The sequence below is a fragment of the Orycteropus afer genome, unplaced genomic scaffold, assembly GCF_000298275.1.
Source record: "Orycteropus afer afer isolate SDZICR_OR568_19922 unplaced genomic scaffold, OryAfe1.0 scaffold01153, whole genome shotgun sequence".
Taxonomy (NCBI): domain Eukaryota; kingdom Metazoa; phylum Chordata; class Mammalia; order Tubulidentata; family Orycteropodidae; genus Orycteropus; species Orycteropus afer.
This window is the reverse complement of record NW_006922740.1, coordinates 14,082-28,043: the sequence shown is the minus strand read 5'-3', so window position 1 is coordinate 28,043 and position 13,962 is coordinate 14,082. Positions and strand designations below refer to the sequence as shown.

Below are 13,962 nucleotides of genomic sequence, written 5' to 3'. Positions count from 1 at the left end.
GCCCGTGCTTGCCTTGCTCCCAGAGACCCGGTCACTCTCGGGAGGGTAACAAGGGAAAGTGTTCAGTGCAGATCAGTGGGTAAGCACCAGCCCACCCGTGCTTACCTTGCTCCCGGAGACCTGGTCACTCTCGGGAGGGTAACAAGGGAAAGTGTTCAATGCAGATCAGTGAGTAAGCACCAGCCCGCCCATGCTTACCTTGCTCCCAGAGTTTAGGTAGTTATAAAGGTATATTTATCCAGAAGAAAGATAGAACATTTTTCATATAATTTATAAACTAAATTTATAACTTATAAACATTTAAGGGTGAGTAGGCTTCCATTTGTACTCTTGGCCTGGGCTTCACCTAGGGTGGGCCTAGACTAGCACATCAAAACCAAAACCAAACTCACCACCATCGAGTCATCTCCAACTCATAGCAACCCCCATTGGCTTTCGAGGGCCAGATAGACATAGTTATTGAGACTTTGTAAGTGCGTTTTGTAACAAGACAAATAAACGTTAACCATAAACTCATTTAAAGTGTAGTCTTGTACAAATAAATAAATAAATAATAAAAATTAGTTTTTGCCCTTATTTCCTGAGAAAACAATTCTAAATCTTTAGAGTTTCCTGATTGATTGAGATAGCTTGGACAGGTCACAAAGTGCACCTGGAAACCTCAGATAGAAACTAAGCAGGATTCCATTCTTAAGGTCAGAGACATGTTTGATTTTCTACTTTGTGTGTATTCCCTTTCTCTTTAAAATTATCAATGTGACAGGTCTAAAATAATACTTCTGTTTCTCTAAACAGAGAAATTTCCCTGTACACATGAAGATTAACTTCTCAAATAAATCCTATGTTCTTTCATTTCTTTTTGCTTCAATTATTGTTGACAGTGTTCTACGATAAAAACTTCATCACCCATTTATTTATCCTGTTGACATTTTGTTCATCCTTCTTTACCAATATAGTACTCTCCAAGTTCACTGACTATACGAATTAGAAAATGTGTCAATATTTTCATCTTGTTCTTAAAAGTTTTCCAACATGATTTTTTCCATCATTTTCACCTATAATAAATCCTTCAGTCCTTTCAATTATGCATCACAGATATCTTTCCTTCATTTTCCCTTCCAGCTTTTATCCACCTTTCTTCAGTCTATTCTTCTTTTTTTTTTAATTCATTCTTACTTGTGCATTTAGATATGACCAGTAGCATCAGCACATAGGGCACTAGGTATCTAAGAAGGACACTACAGATCTACAGTCATATTGCCTGCCAAGAGAAGTAAATCATTCTTGATGTCAAGAGAGACTCAGATAACTCTTTGTCTCCAACTTTGTTTACATTATTGATTTAGGCTCCGAAAGTACAATGAAAATAAGACCCAGGAGATTCTCATCATTAAATATCACTGACAGAAATAAACACATACGTGATTGATGTAGGGTGCAATAAGTTTTTTTTTTTTTTTTTTAGGGAAAAGTATGAGCTCCTATGGAATCATTGAAAGAAGCATTGAAACAGAAATGAAATAAGGAATCTTGGGAAGGACATGACATTCAAGATAAAATATGATGATTAATACAAAATGAATATAAGGAAAATAATGCTTATGTCTGTTCTTTATCATTACCCTCTGTGCTAGAACCCAGATCATATAATTCTATCTATTGGAAATGTGGTCCAAAGATGCTTGCATATTTCACAATTTATTAGAATAACATCATATATTAAATACAAAGTTTACATGGGTTCTTAAAGATCCTGTGGAAAGCATTTTTTACCTCTTTGTTCCTTAAACTGTATATGAAGGGATTAAGCATAGGGATGACTAAAGTGTAAAATACAGAGGTAATTTTGTCAGTGCTAAAAGGATGAGCAGACTCAGGCTGCACATACATGAATAACAGAGACCCGTAGAACACAGTCACCACTGTCAGGTGAGAACCACATGTGCCAAAAGCTTTTTTCCTGACCTCAGCAGAACGCATTCTAAATATGGTTATCAAAATCAGGATGTAGGAGACCAGGACGACTAGGAGGGAGGACATCAAATTAAATGAAGCAAACATTATGATCATCAGTTCTATTTGCCGTGCATTGGAGCAGAGCAAAGGTATTAAGGGAACATTGTCACAGAAGAAATCACTAACAATATTAGAACCACAGAAAGTCGATGTAAAAATCTTACTGGTGAGCAACAGAGACTGAAAGGTGCAGAACAGGTACGGAATGCCTACGAGCACATGGCAAAGTGTGTGGGACATGATAACATTGTAGAGCAGAGGGTTACAGATGGCTACATAGCGGTCATACCCCATAACTGCTAGGATGTAGAGTTCAGTGATGATGAATAAAATGTAGAAAGCCATCTGTATGGCACATTCATAATAAGAAATGGTACTTTTATCTAACACAAAATTTACTAGCATCTTGGGATAAATGACAGTAGAATTACCAAGATCAATGAAAGCCAGATGTCTGATAAAAAAATACATAGGTGTGTGTAGGCGGGAGTCCACTTTGGTCAAGATGATCATGCCCAGGTTCCCCACAACTGTGATCATATAGATGACAAGGAAGATACCAAAAAGGGGGAGATGCAGTTCATGTCTTTTTGTGACTCCCATCAGAATGAATTCAGTCAGCACTGTCAGATTCTGGTGGCCCATTTAGACCAGTTATCTTTTCTGGGAAGAAACAAAGGGATTGATATTAGCTTTCGTGTAGTATTATCTAAAAATATACATGATAGCTATAGACATGATGGAGATTTTTTCTTCATAACAGAAAATGGAAACTACTTCCTACATCTGATTTTAAGCTAAAATAAACTGCAGAACACACTACTTCTGAAATTAGAGCATCCATATGAAACTCATTACATACTATTATAACATAGGTTCAGCAATGTTTGGAGGAAATACATTTATAATAAAACCATGTAGCTGTTAATAAAGAGATGCTAGAGTTTAATCTTCCATAGTGATACTGCCTCAGCAACCCAAGGATGGGTCGCTATGAGTCGGGGTCGACTCGACGGCACATAACAACAACAACAACAGAGTTTAATCTGTCTTCATAATGACATCATAAGTTTTCCTTAGTACATTTCCAATTTTGTTTCAGAAATCTTGTGGACAAGTAATGTTTGTAAAGAGTTGGGCAGGGATAATACGAAGCTAATGAAGATTCAGGTGTAAGCTTTCTCGTTTGCACTGGCCTCTTCAAAGGCCCTAGGTGGGGTCTTAGCAATGAAGTTTCTTTGTAAGCATTATAAATTAATATATATTTATCCTTGATCAATAAGACCACTTGATCTCTTTCTATTCTGTCTTGATCTCTATTGCACCTCTAGTGTCAGGATGGATTAGAAGGTTTGGAAGCATTACTAGACTCTGACTAAGGGTAAATTGAGATTATAAGCACTTATTTGAAATTTACAGGGAAAATTTATATGGTTAAAATCAATAGCTTGTATCATTAAATACTGCTATTCATTCTGGTGTTGGAATGGCTGTCAAAGACATCCTTACCACCCTGTATCTTTGGATGTGTTTGAGTGTTAATTAATGAAGTTTTTTTGTTATTTATGAATTTTGTATTATTTGTGAATGTTAATAGTTTTTCATACCTGAAACATCATTTATTCCTTTTTCTATTCTAACCATCCACATTGATGACTCAATTTGCACTTATAATTTTCTTTCTTTCCTTTTTTTTTTAAAGAAAGCATCAGAATATTTATATGCTTCAAAACCCACAAGATCTGGATCCAGTCCCACTAAAGTATATGATTTATGTCACTCTTCTAATATTTTGAGTATTTAATTCTATGTGATTTGTTTCCTTTAATATAACATTGCAATAATGATAGGGTCTAAATTACTTTAAAAATATACTTGTATTCATTGACTCATATATTGGAATTGTTGATTTATTTTTAGCACTGTACAATGGAGAAATTAAGCAGTATATTTCTGTGATTTTCATAGATTCCTGTGGTAAGTCCTGCTCCCTCCATTTTATAGAACTTATTAAGGAAAATCAGTAAATCAACGTTAACTACCATGATTGGAGCTCCTATAGCCTAATCCGATTAGATTTCCTTTTATTCTCCTATCACATTTAGGGTCCCTCAATAAAAAAGAAAACTTAGTATATATATGATTTTTGCCAACTACCCAAACCTCACAGCCACCTGTCCCATGCATTTTTTGGCAAGCATGCTATACCTTTTATTTATTTATTTTTTGGTTTTCATTTTGTTGGCTTCAATTTCTATTTATGATCACACTCAAACTTTACACATATGGTAGCCATTCATTTTATATTTCCTGAAATTTAATCCAAAAGTAATTACTGGTAGATCAACTGTTGAGCTAATGCACTCATTCTAATTGTCAACTTAAATTGATAGAAACCGATGTATACTTTTGATTGTTTATTTTCTGTTTACCAGGGGACTACTAAACTCAATCCATGACTTCTTCTTCTTTAATTGTGATTTGGGTGAAAATTTACAGAGCAAATTCATTTTCTATACGGCAGTTCACATACACTTTGTCTCATGACATTGACTACAATTTACCACAATGCAACAGTTCCCCTCCCACTTCCTCCCCATAGTTACCTCTTCCCTGTGTCCATCCCTCCATGCACTCCTGCCCCCTGAGCTGTCTCTCTGTGCATAAATAGCCCTTCTTACTCCCATGGTTTTTCTCTCCAAGGAGTGTATCCACCTCAGGTAAATGTTCAACTCATATGCCTATCTTTTGTTTGGCTGGAAGCCACAGGTGTTGGTTCAATTCCAGACCTGAAGGGCAGCTAGGGGCCATAGTCTCAGTGGTTTCACCAGGCTCTATCAGACCAGCAAATCTGGTCTTCCCCTTTTTTTCTTTTTTATTCTAAATGATTTTGAGTTTTGTTCCACATTGTTCTCCCTCTCTATCCAAGTTGATTCACGACATCTTGACTATGGCTTACAACTTTATCGTACAGTTATGATGAAAAATAACATTTCTGGGCTATTTTTATACACATAAGCAGGAGATTAAAGAAAATGAGCAAAATGAGAGAAAGTGAACAGAATGATATAATTAATTGTAACATGGGATGACTAGTGAATGTGACCAAAATGCACTTCTGGAAATAACACGAGACATGCTCAACTTATGCATGAGCACATTATGCCATATGGACTTTACTTAACTTCATCATTCCTGCTTTTATATGTGTGGGCACATTATATGGGGGTGAAAAAAAAAGTCACTATTCTGCAGGCATAATTCATAAATTGGAATAGTAATTGGAATTCAAATTGTTCAGTGACATAAAATACAGAATTTAAATTTTAGAATTAATGGAATATACAAGTTTAACTTGCACAGCAACCAGGTAAAAACTTCTATGGGCCCCCAGAGGTTCACACTTACCCTCTGGATTAGCTGTAGTCCAAACGCACTTTGCACAAGATGTCTCTTAGGATGAGTTTTGATCATGTGACCAGCTAAAACAATCAGGAGAGTGACATCATTCTAGGGATTCTCTTTTGTTGTTGTTGTTGTTGTTGTATTTGAAAACTTGATGTGGGAAATAGAGAGCCAGGAAATAGTAAAGACTGGTGAGCACCCTCTATCCTCCTTCTCCCTCAAATAAATTATCTGCTATTTCACAATTGACTCCCTTCCAACTCCTTAGTCAATCAAGATATAATAATAAGCCTATCCTCTTCTGAAAATTTTATCTGAAATTTGTTTATCACAGGGCCTGTAGCATTAGATTTTTACTGTAATATGAAGGGCATGGAATGGAGCAAAGCAATTCAGAATTTAGCACCAATCCACCACTTTTATGTGTTCAATATTTTTAACAAAATTCTTGTAGTTATGGAGTCCATGTCCTATTAACTATCAGTTACCACTCTCTCTGATGATGTCTGCATTATTTTACTCCCTCTCATTCTTCTTGTGTCAAAGAATATCTATGATTTATTTGCGGTTTCTTAATGAATGTATTTAAAATACCTTCATTTGTTGGTAACCATTTGAACAGACAGGAGACAAAAAGTATGCAGACATGGTGACATCAGGTAGGGCTTATTGTAGATTCAGGGAGTTCTCCAGAGTTCTGGAACTTTGACAAAGCACACAATGTGTTTGTCAGTCTACTCATGCAGTTTGCGATGCCCTTTGTGAAAACTCAGATGCATTTGTATGCAATCCACTAAGGAGAACAAATAACAACCAAACAACTTCAACCAGCACCACCATCAGCACAAAAACCCACTATTTGAATTGGAAATACTACTCTTAAAATGGTTCCCACATTGCATGTCTGATAGTTATACTAAATATATTAAAATCCAAGCAAATGTTTGTATGAAAAGAATATTTGCTATTGATAATGTATAGAATATATATATACTAAAAAAAAAAAAAAAAGTCATTTTTTTATCTTTACTTCAAATATAGCTCTGTGTCCTGTATTTTATTTGGAAGTCCTAACTCTAATGCATTCTACTAGATTAAGAAATTAAGTTTTCAGATATAGGAAAAATCTCTTCACCTACACTATTCTACAGCAACTCATACATGTAAGATAGAATTGGGGTACATGCTCGATTAATCGATTTAATATCCTGCAAACAACATGAGAACAAAGGTGCCACCATTTACCAAAGGAAATAATGTATTCTTGTGATAAACTTGTAAGGGCTGAGCTGTGAGTGATCATAAGAATGTGTCCAATCAGAATCCAAGCTCATGGGGATTTACCAAGATCTAGGTGATAATCAAAAGGAAATACATTTGTTACCTGCTCACCTTAAAGAAGAAGTAAAAAATCTTCTCCCAACTTAATTATTTTCTTTTTAAGTTTTTACTATGAGTTGGGTGAAATTTTCTGGAGCCACTTGAGTTTCCTTCAACTGCTCACACAATTTTTGTTTCATGGCTTACTGTCTGATAAAGATTGGTGGAGCTGCCAACTAATTTCTCCTTTCTGCTTGATAGGAAGAATTTATGATTGTTCTCCCTCTTTGTGATATTCCCTGAGGAAGAATTATGTGAGTCACTGAAGATATAAAAATCATCTGAGAGACTTTTCAGAAAACTGGTTTAGTGAGCCTTCTTATTATCCAAGGCCCTTTACATATTCCCCAAAGAGAAAAGTTAAGGTGCAATTCAAGAAAAGTAGCAAAACAACATAAATAACCTGTGTGATCCCATAGAGACTTACATGATATAAAGATACTCATAATCATAGTCAACAATTAAAGTTACAATGGAAAAAAAAAGTCACTCTAATTTCAATCTTAATAAAACTAGAACATGCAAAGTCACGGTGGAAGAAATATGATATTATTATCATCACAGAGGATTTATTTTAACTTTATTATTCACAGACTTTGTCTAGACACTCTGTTATAAATAAGTCATTTAACCCATTCATCTAATGTAGATATTAAACAAAACCAAACTCATTCCTATGGAGTCAATTCTGACTTATGGTGACCCCGAATGACACAGAGTAGAATTTCTCCTTGGGGTTTTCTTGTCTTTAGTCTTTAGAGGAGAAGATCTCCAGCCCTTTCTTCTATGGTGAAGCTGGATTAGAACCACCAACCATTAGTTTAGCAATCATGCAAAAACTATTGGCACATCTCAGGGTCTATGAGATAGATATTACTCTTCCCATATTCAGAGTACATGGAGCTCAGTTAAACTATGTAATTTTCCTGGAGTCACTCTATTCATAACTACAACATTTGAAATTAAAGTCATATCTCACCAGGTCCACGTCACTAAATGAGTGATACTTGAAGCTAGGTTAGCTCCATTGTCCTGCTGTTGGGGTTAGCAGCCATGTGTCTCCAGCTTTGGACAGCAGCCTCATCATCTTCGCCTATCTGAGTGGCAGCCCCAAACATTGGAACACATGTAGAGACCACCTGACTTCTACCTAGAAGATAGTTGTTCCACCTTTTGAAATCTAGGAGGGGGTGATTACACCCTTGGAAATAATGGCAGCACCTTCATGAGTTGTGTTGATTGCAGAAAGGTGCCTTGTTCTTTTTGAAGGACAAAAGATGTTTTCAACCAAATTGCCCCATTGGCCTGATTGCTTTCTGTAGAATTGCAGGAGGCAAACAACTTTTCTTCCCTTTGTCCTGTCCCTGTCGTTTTCAGTCTAAACTGAAGCGTTTCTCCTAGGGTGGTTGACTAGCTCCATCTGCAATAAGCCTAATCTCTTTAGCCACTTCCTTGGAGAAAGATTTCTGGGACACATTTCCTTAGTTTGCACAACAGGATTTTCCTAATCTTTAACCTCTGGTTTCATTTGCACATTTTTAAATCTTTGCACATGATTAGAACTCTAAAGTTCCTGTCTGCTACTTCCAATATGTCTGTTATTACTAGTGATTACTGATTATTGTCATGGTTATAGGGAACATCTTCCTCCTTTTCAGACAACTAAGGAATACCTCTTTGGATGCTGCACATTGTGAATATTATGTTGTGAGTCTTTGGACTTTTTAATCTTTCTTTACACAGTGTTGTATTTTGGCATAGTTGAATTACCTATAAAGCAGCTTAATTCTCTTAAGGTTTAATTTTGATCTCTGTCAGAATGGGATTTGGTGAAGTCTTTGCTCAAGGGCCAGGATAACTCTTTCCTTTCTGATGTCTCCACTGGAAGCCTTAGGCACTCAATAACTTTCTTCACTGTGTATGGCAGAATTTTAATATAGTCCAAGTCTTTGTGAACTCTGGTAGTCTTTCATTGTACAGACTTCTAGCTGTTTCACTTTCCTGGTAATTGTTTTTTCCTTGACTTTATTTATTCTCAACCTGGTATGTGTTGTTTAGGGTTCATACAAAGTCTACAATTGTCTCAATGTGTATTTTTTATACCTTGGGTGCCTATATTTCTCAGCCCAGTACTTAGCTTCACATGTTCTAACCATTTCTACCTTTCCAGATTCTGGATTTGTATCCTCAGTTCAACAAAACTAATAAGCTCTACTTCTTCTGCACCCCACCCTCAACATGTTGTTGTTGTTGTTACGTGCTGTTGAGTTGGTTCCGACTCATAGCAGTCTTATGTACAACAGAATGAAACACTGCCTGGTCCTGTGCCAGCCTCACAATCCTTGCTACACTTGAGACCATCACTGCAGCCACTGTGTCAATCCATCTCATTGAGGGTCTTCCCCTTTTTTGTTGACCCTCAACTTTACCGAGAATGATATCTTTCTCCAGGTAATGGTCCCTTGTGACAACATGGCCAAAATAGGTGAGAAGAAGTCTGGACATTCTTGTTTACAGGGAGCATTTGGGCTGTTCATGGTATTTTTAGTATTCTTCGCCAACACCACAATTTTAAAGCACCAACTCTTCTTTGGTCTTCCTTTTTCATTGTCCAACTTTCACATGCATATGAAGCAATTGAAAACATCATGGCTTGGGTTAGGTGCACCTTAGTCTTCAAAGAGACATCTTTGCTTTTCAGCATTTTAAAGAGGTCTTTTCCTGCATGTATGCCCAGTGCAATACACTGTCTGATTTCTTGACTGCTGCTTCCATTGATGTTGATTGTAGAATCAAGTATTAAGAAATCTTTGAAAACTTCAATCTTTTCTCCATTTATTGTGATGCTGCTTATTGGTCCCATTGTGAGGATTTTCATTTTCTTTAGGTTGAGGTGTAATCCATGTTGCAGACTATAGTCTTTAATCTTCATTAGTAAATGCCTTAAGTCATCTTCCTCTTCAGTAAGAAAAGCTGTGTCATCTGCGTAATGCAGGTTATAACGAGTCTTCCTCCAATCTTGATCCCACATTTTTCTTCATGTAATCCAGCTTCTTGGCTTATTTGCTCAGCATACAAGTTGGTTAAGTATAGAAAAATGATACAACCCTGATGCATTCCCTTCCTGATTTTAAACCATGCAGTATGTCCTTGTTGTGTTCAAATGACAGCCTCCTGGTTTATCCATAGGTTCCTCATGAGCACGATTAGGTGTTCTGGAATTCACATTCTTCTCAATGTTATATATAATCTGTTATGATCCACATAATTGAATGTTTTGCATAGTCAATAAAACACAAGTAAACACCTTTCTGGTATTCTTTGCTTTGGGCCAAGATCCATCTGATATTACCAGTGATATCGCTCTTTTCAGGTCCTCTTCTAAATCCAGCTTGGATACACTGCTATGACTGTTTTTGAATTATCTTCAGTAAGATTTTACTTGCATGTCATATTAATGATGTTCAACAATTTCCACATTCTGTGGGATCAACTTTCTTTGGAATGAGTACAAATATGGATCTCTTCCAGTCAGTTGGCCAGGTAGTTTTCTTCCAAATTTCTTGGCATAGAAAACTGAATGCCTCCAGTGAGGCATCCATTTGTTGAAACATCTTAATGGGTATTTTGTCAACTCCTGGAGCCTTGCTTTTCATCAATTCCTTCAGTGAAGCGTCAACTTTTTCCTTCACTACCATTGGTTCTTGATCATATGCAACCTCCTGAAATGGATGAACATAGAACAATTCTTTTTGGTACAGTGACTCTGTATTCCTTCCATCTTCTTTTGATGTTTCCTGCATCATTCAATATTTTGCCCATAGAATCTTCCAATACTGCAAGTCAAGGCTTAACTTTTTTCTTCAGTTCTTTCAACTTGAGAAATGTGGAGTGTGTTCTTCCCTATTAGTTTTCTAACTCCAGGTCTTTACACATTTCATTATAATAATTGACAATCGACTTTATCTTCTTGAGCTGCTCTTTGAAATCTGTTTCTGTTCAGCTCTTTCATCTTATCATTTCCATTTGCTTTAGCTACTCTCTGTTCAAGAGCAAGTTTCAAAGTCTCTTCTGACATCCCTTTTGGTCTTCTCTGCCTTTCCTTTATTCAATGCCTTCTTTTTTTTAAATTGTGATTTGGGTGAAAGTTTACAGAGCAAATTTACTTTCCATACAGTAGCTCACATGCACTTTGCCTCATGACAATGACTACAAATTCCCACAATGCAACAGCTCCTCTCCCACTTCCTCCCCATAGTTACCTCTTCCCTGTGTTCTTCCCTCCATGCCCTCCTGCCTCTTGAGCTATATTCCTGTGAATACACAGCCCTTCTATTCTCCCATGATTGTTCTCTCCAAGGAGTGTATCTACCTCAGGTAAATGCTCACCTCATATGCTTGTCTTTTATTTGGCTGGAAGTCACAAGAGTGGGTTCAATTCCAGACCTGAAGGGCAGGTAGGGACCATAGTCTCAGTGTTTCCATCAGGCTCTATCACACCAGGAAAACTGGTCCCCTTTTTTTATTATTTTTAATGATTTTGAGTTTTGTTCCACATTCTTCTCTGACTCTATCCAGGATCTCCTACATAGATCCTGCTCTGAGTGGTTAACAGTGGTAACCAGGCACCATCTAGTTCCTCTGTTCTCATAGTCATATAGACTGAGGATTGCATGGTGTACCAGTCACTTGGACTAATTGTTTCCATGCATTTTTGTTTTTCTCCATTCTTCTTTGCTCTGGATGCGGAGAGACATATTGATGCATCCAGCTGACTGTTTACCAGTTTTGAAGATCTCAGTCACTACTCGCCAAAGTAGGATGTGGAACAATGTTTTTGTGTAGTATGTTATGCCAATTGAGATTGACATCCCCTGGGACTATGGTCCCAAGCCCACAGGACCCACTATTTGCTCCCTCTTGGTAGCTGGCTGTGGCCAATAAGTGACACAACCTTGACCCTTGTCAGCTGTACTATTTACCTGGAAATTCATACAGAACATACAAATACATTTGTAGAAACATTGTCTGCCAACCCTGTATATGGTCATGGGCACACTGCTCCCTGCATAGACATACGTCATATTCAGCCAGTTGACCATGCATCCACCCATGTATCAATGTTTGCCTTCACTGACAACACAGTACTGCATGTGCAAAAGGGTTCATCTTTGTTGTCTGTACATTCCATGCACCCTCTATATGACTTATTCTTCCTCAATGCCACTGTGTTGATCACTCACATTTGGTACTTTGCCCTTCTCTTCACCCAGTTCAATACTTGTCTCTACCTATCTAACAGTGTTCCCTCCTTTCCCTCACCTTCCACCCCTGGTAACCAACAAAGAACATTTCCTTCCATATATAAACCTTTCCATGACTTTTTACAATAACAGACTAATCCAGTATTTGTCCTTCTGTGATTGACTTATTTCACTCATCATAATATCCTCCAAGTTCATCCACATGATGCAGTGTTTTGCCAATTCTACATTATTCTTTAGGGTTGCATCGTATTTTATTGTGTGCACATACCATAGTATGGTTATCCATTCTTCTGTTGATGGGCACCTAAGTTGTTTCCATATTTTGGATATTGTAAATAGTCTGTGATGAATGTGGGTGTGCATATATCTGTTCCTGTCCTGGTTCTCAATACTTTAGGATATATACCTAGTAATAGAATTGCTGGGTCTAATTCCAACTTTTTAAGGAATTGCCATACTGCTTTCTACAGTGGTTGAATCATTATATAGTCCCACCCACAGTGTATTAGAGTCCTAATCTCTCTGCAACCTTGCCAGCATTTATTTTCAGTCTTGTTGACCTCTACTACTAGTGCTAGGGCAAGATGGTATCTCATTGTTGTTTAGATTTGCATCTCTCTAATGGCTAATGATCATGAGCATTTCTTCATATATTTGTTGGATGTCTGAATATTCTCTTTGGTGAAGTGTCTGTTCATGTCTTCTGCCCATTTTTTAAATTGGATTATTTGTCTTTTTGTTGTTGAGGTGTTGTAAGTTTCTATCAATTCTAGAGATAAGTCCCTTGTCAAATATGTCATTGCTGAATTTTTTCCTAATCTGTAGGTTCTCTGACTCTTTTGGAGAAGTCTTTGGAAACACATAAAAATTTAATTTTTAGAATGTCCCATTCATCTAATTTCTTTTCTGCTGTTTGTGCATTTTGGGTTATGCTTGATAGTTTGTTTATGCCATATATTAGGGCCACTAAATTTGCTCCTATTGGAGCTCTGGTAGCATAGTGTCTAAGGCATTTGACTGCTAACAAGAAGGCTGGCGTTCAAACCTACCAGCCACTCCTCAGAAGGAAGGTTGGACAATGTACTTCTGTAATGATACTATCTGGAAACCCAAGGAGGGGTTGCTATGAGTCAGGTCCGACTCGACAGCACATAACAACAAGAACAAATTTGCTCCTATTTTTTCCTTGAGGAACTTTATACTTTTAGGTTTCACAATTAAGTCTTTGATCCATCTGGAGTTAGTTTTTGTGAATGGTGTGAGGTACCTTTGCTTCATTTTTCTGCAAATAGATATCCAGTTTTGCCAGCACCATTTATTAAATAGACAATCTCTTCCCCACTTAATGGGATTTGGCCCTTTGTCAAAGATCAGCTGACCATAGGTCGATGGATCTATTTCTGAGTTCTCAATTCTAGTCCATTGCTCTATGTGTCTGTCATTATACCAATACCAGGCAGTTTTGACTACTGTGGCTGTATAGTAGGTTTTGAGATCCGGCAGTGTGAGACCTCCTACTTCGTTCTTCTTCTTCAATAGTGCTTTGCTTATCTGACATGTCTTTCCTTTCCATATAAAGTTAGTGATTGTTTTTTCCATATCCTTAAAGAATGTTGATGAGATGTGGATTGAGATTGCAGAATGTATAGATTGCTTTGGGTAGAATTGACATTTTCACAATGTTCAATATTCCTATCCATGAGCATGGTATGTTCTTCCATTTATGTAGATCTCTTATGGTTTCTTGAAGTTATTATGTTGTTGTTAAGTGCCATCGAGTCATTTCCGACTCATAGAGACCCCATGCACAGCAGAATGAAACACTGCCCTATCCCGCGCCAACCCCACAATCCCTGCTATACTTGAGCTCATCATTGCAGCCACCGTATCAATC

General features: G+C 37.2%; 1 protein-coding gene across 1 annotated transcript; it reads right to left on the bottom strand.

Moving 5' to 3' along the window:
- Positions 1-1,719: 1,719 nt before the first annotated feature.
- LOC103212908 (olfactory receptor 8K5-like) lies at positions 1,720-2,685 on the bottom strand. Its single transcript, XM_007958830.2, has one exon. It carries the CDS (start codon positions 2,659-2,661, stop codon positions 1,720-1,722), a length of 942 nt encoding a protein of 313 aa, XP_007957021.1. The 5' UTR covers positions 2,662-2,685.
- Between the last annotated feature and the right edge of the window lie 11,277 nt (positions 2,686-13,962).

Excerpts from the sequence above, each read along its gene's own strand:
- LOC103212908 (XM_007958830.2), bottom strand. The coding sequence starts at position 2,661 with ATGGGCCACCAGAATCTGACAGTGCTGACTGAATTCATTCTGATGGGA.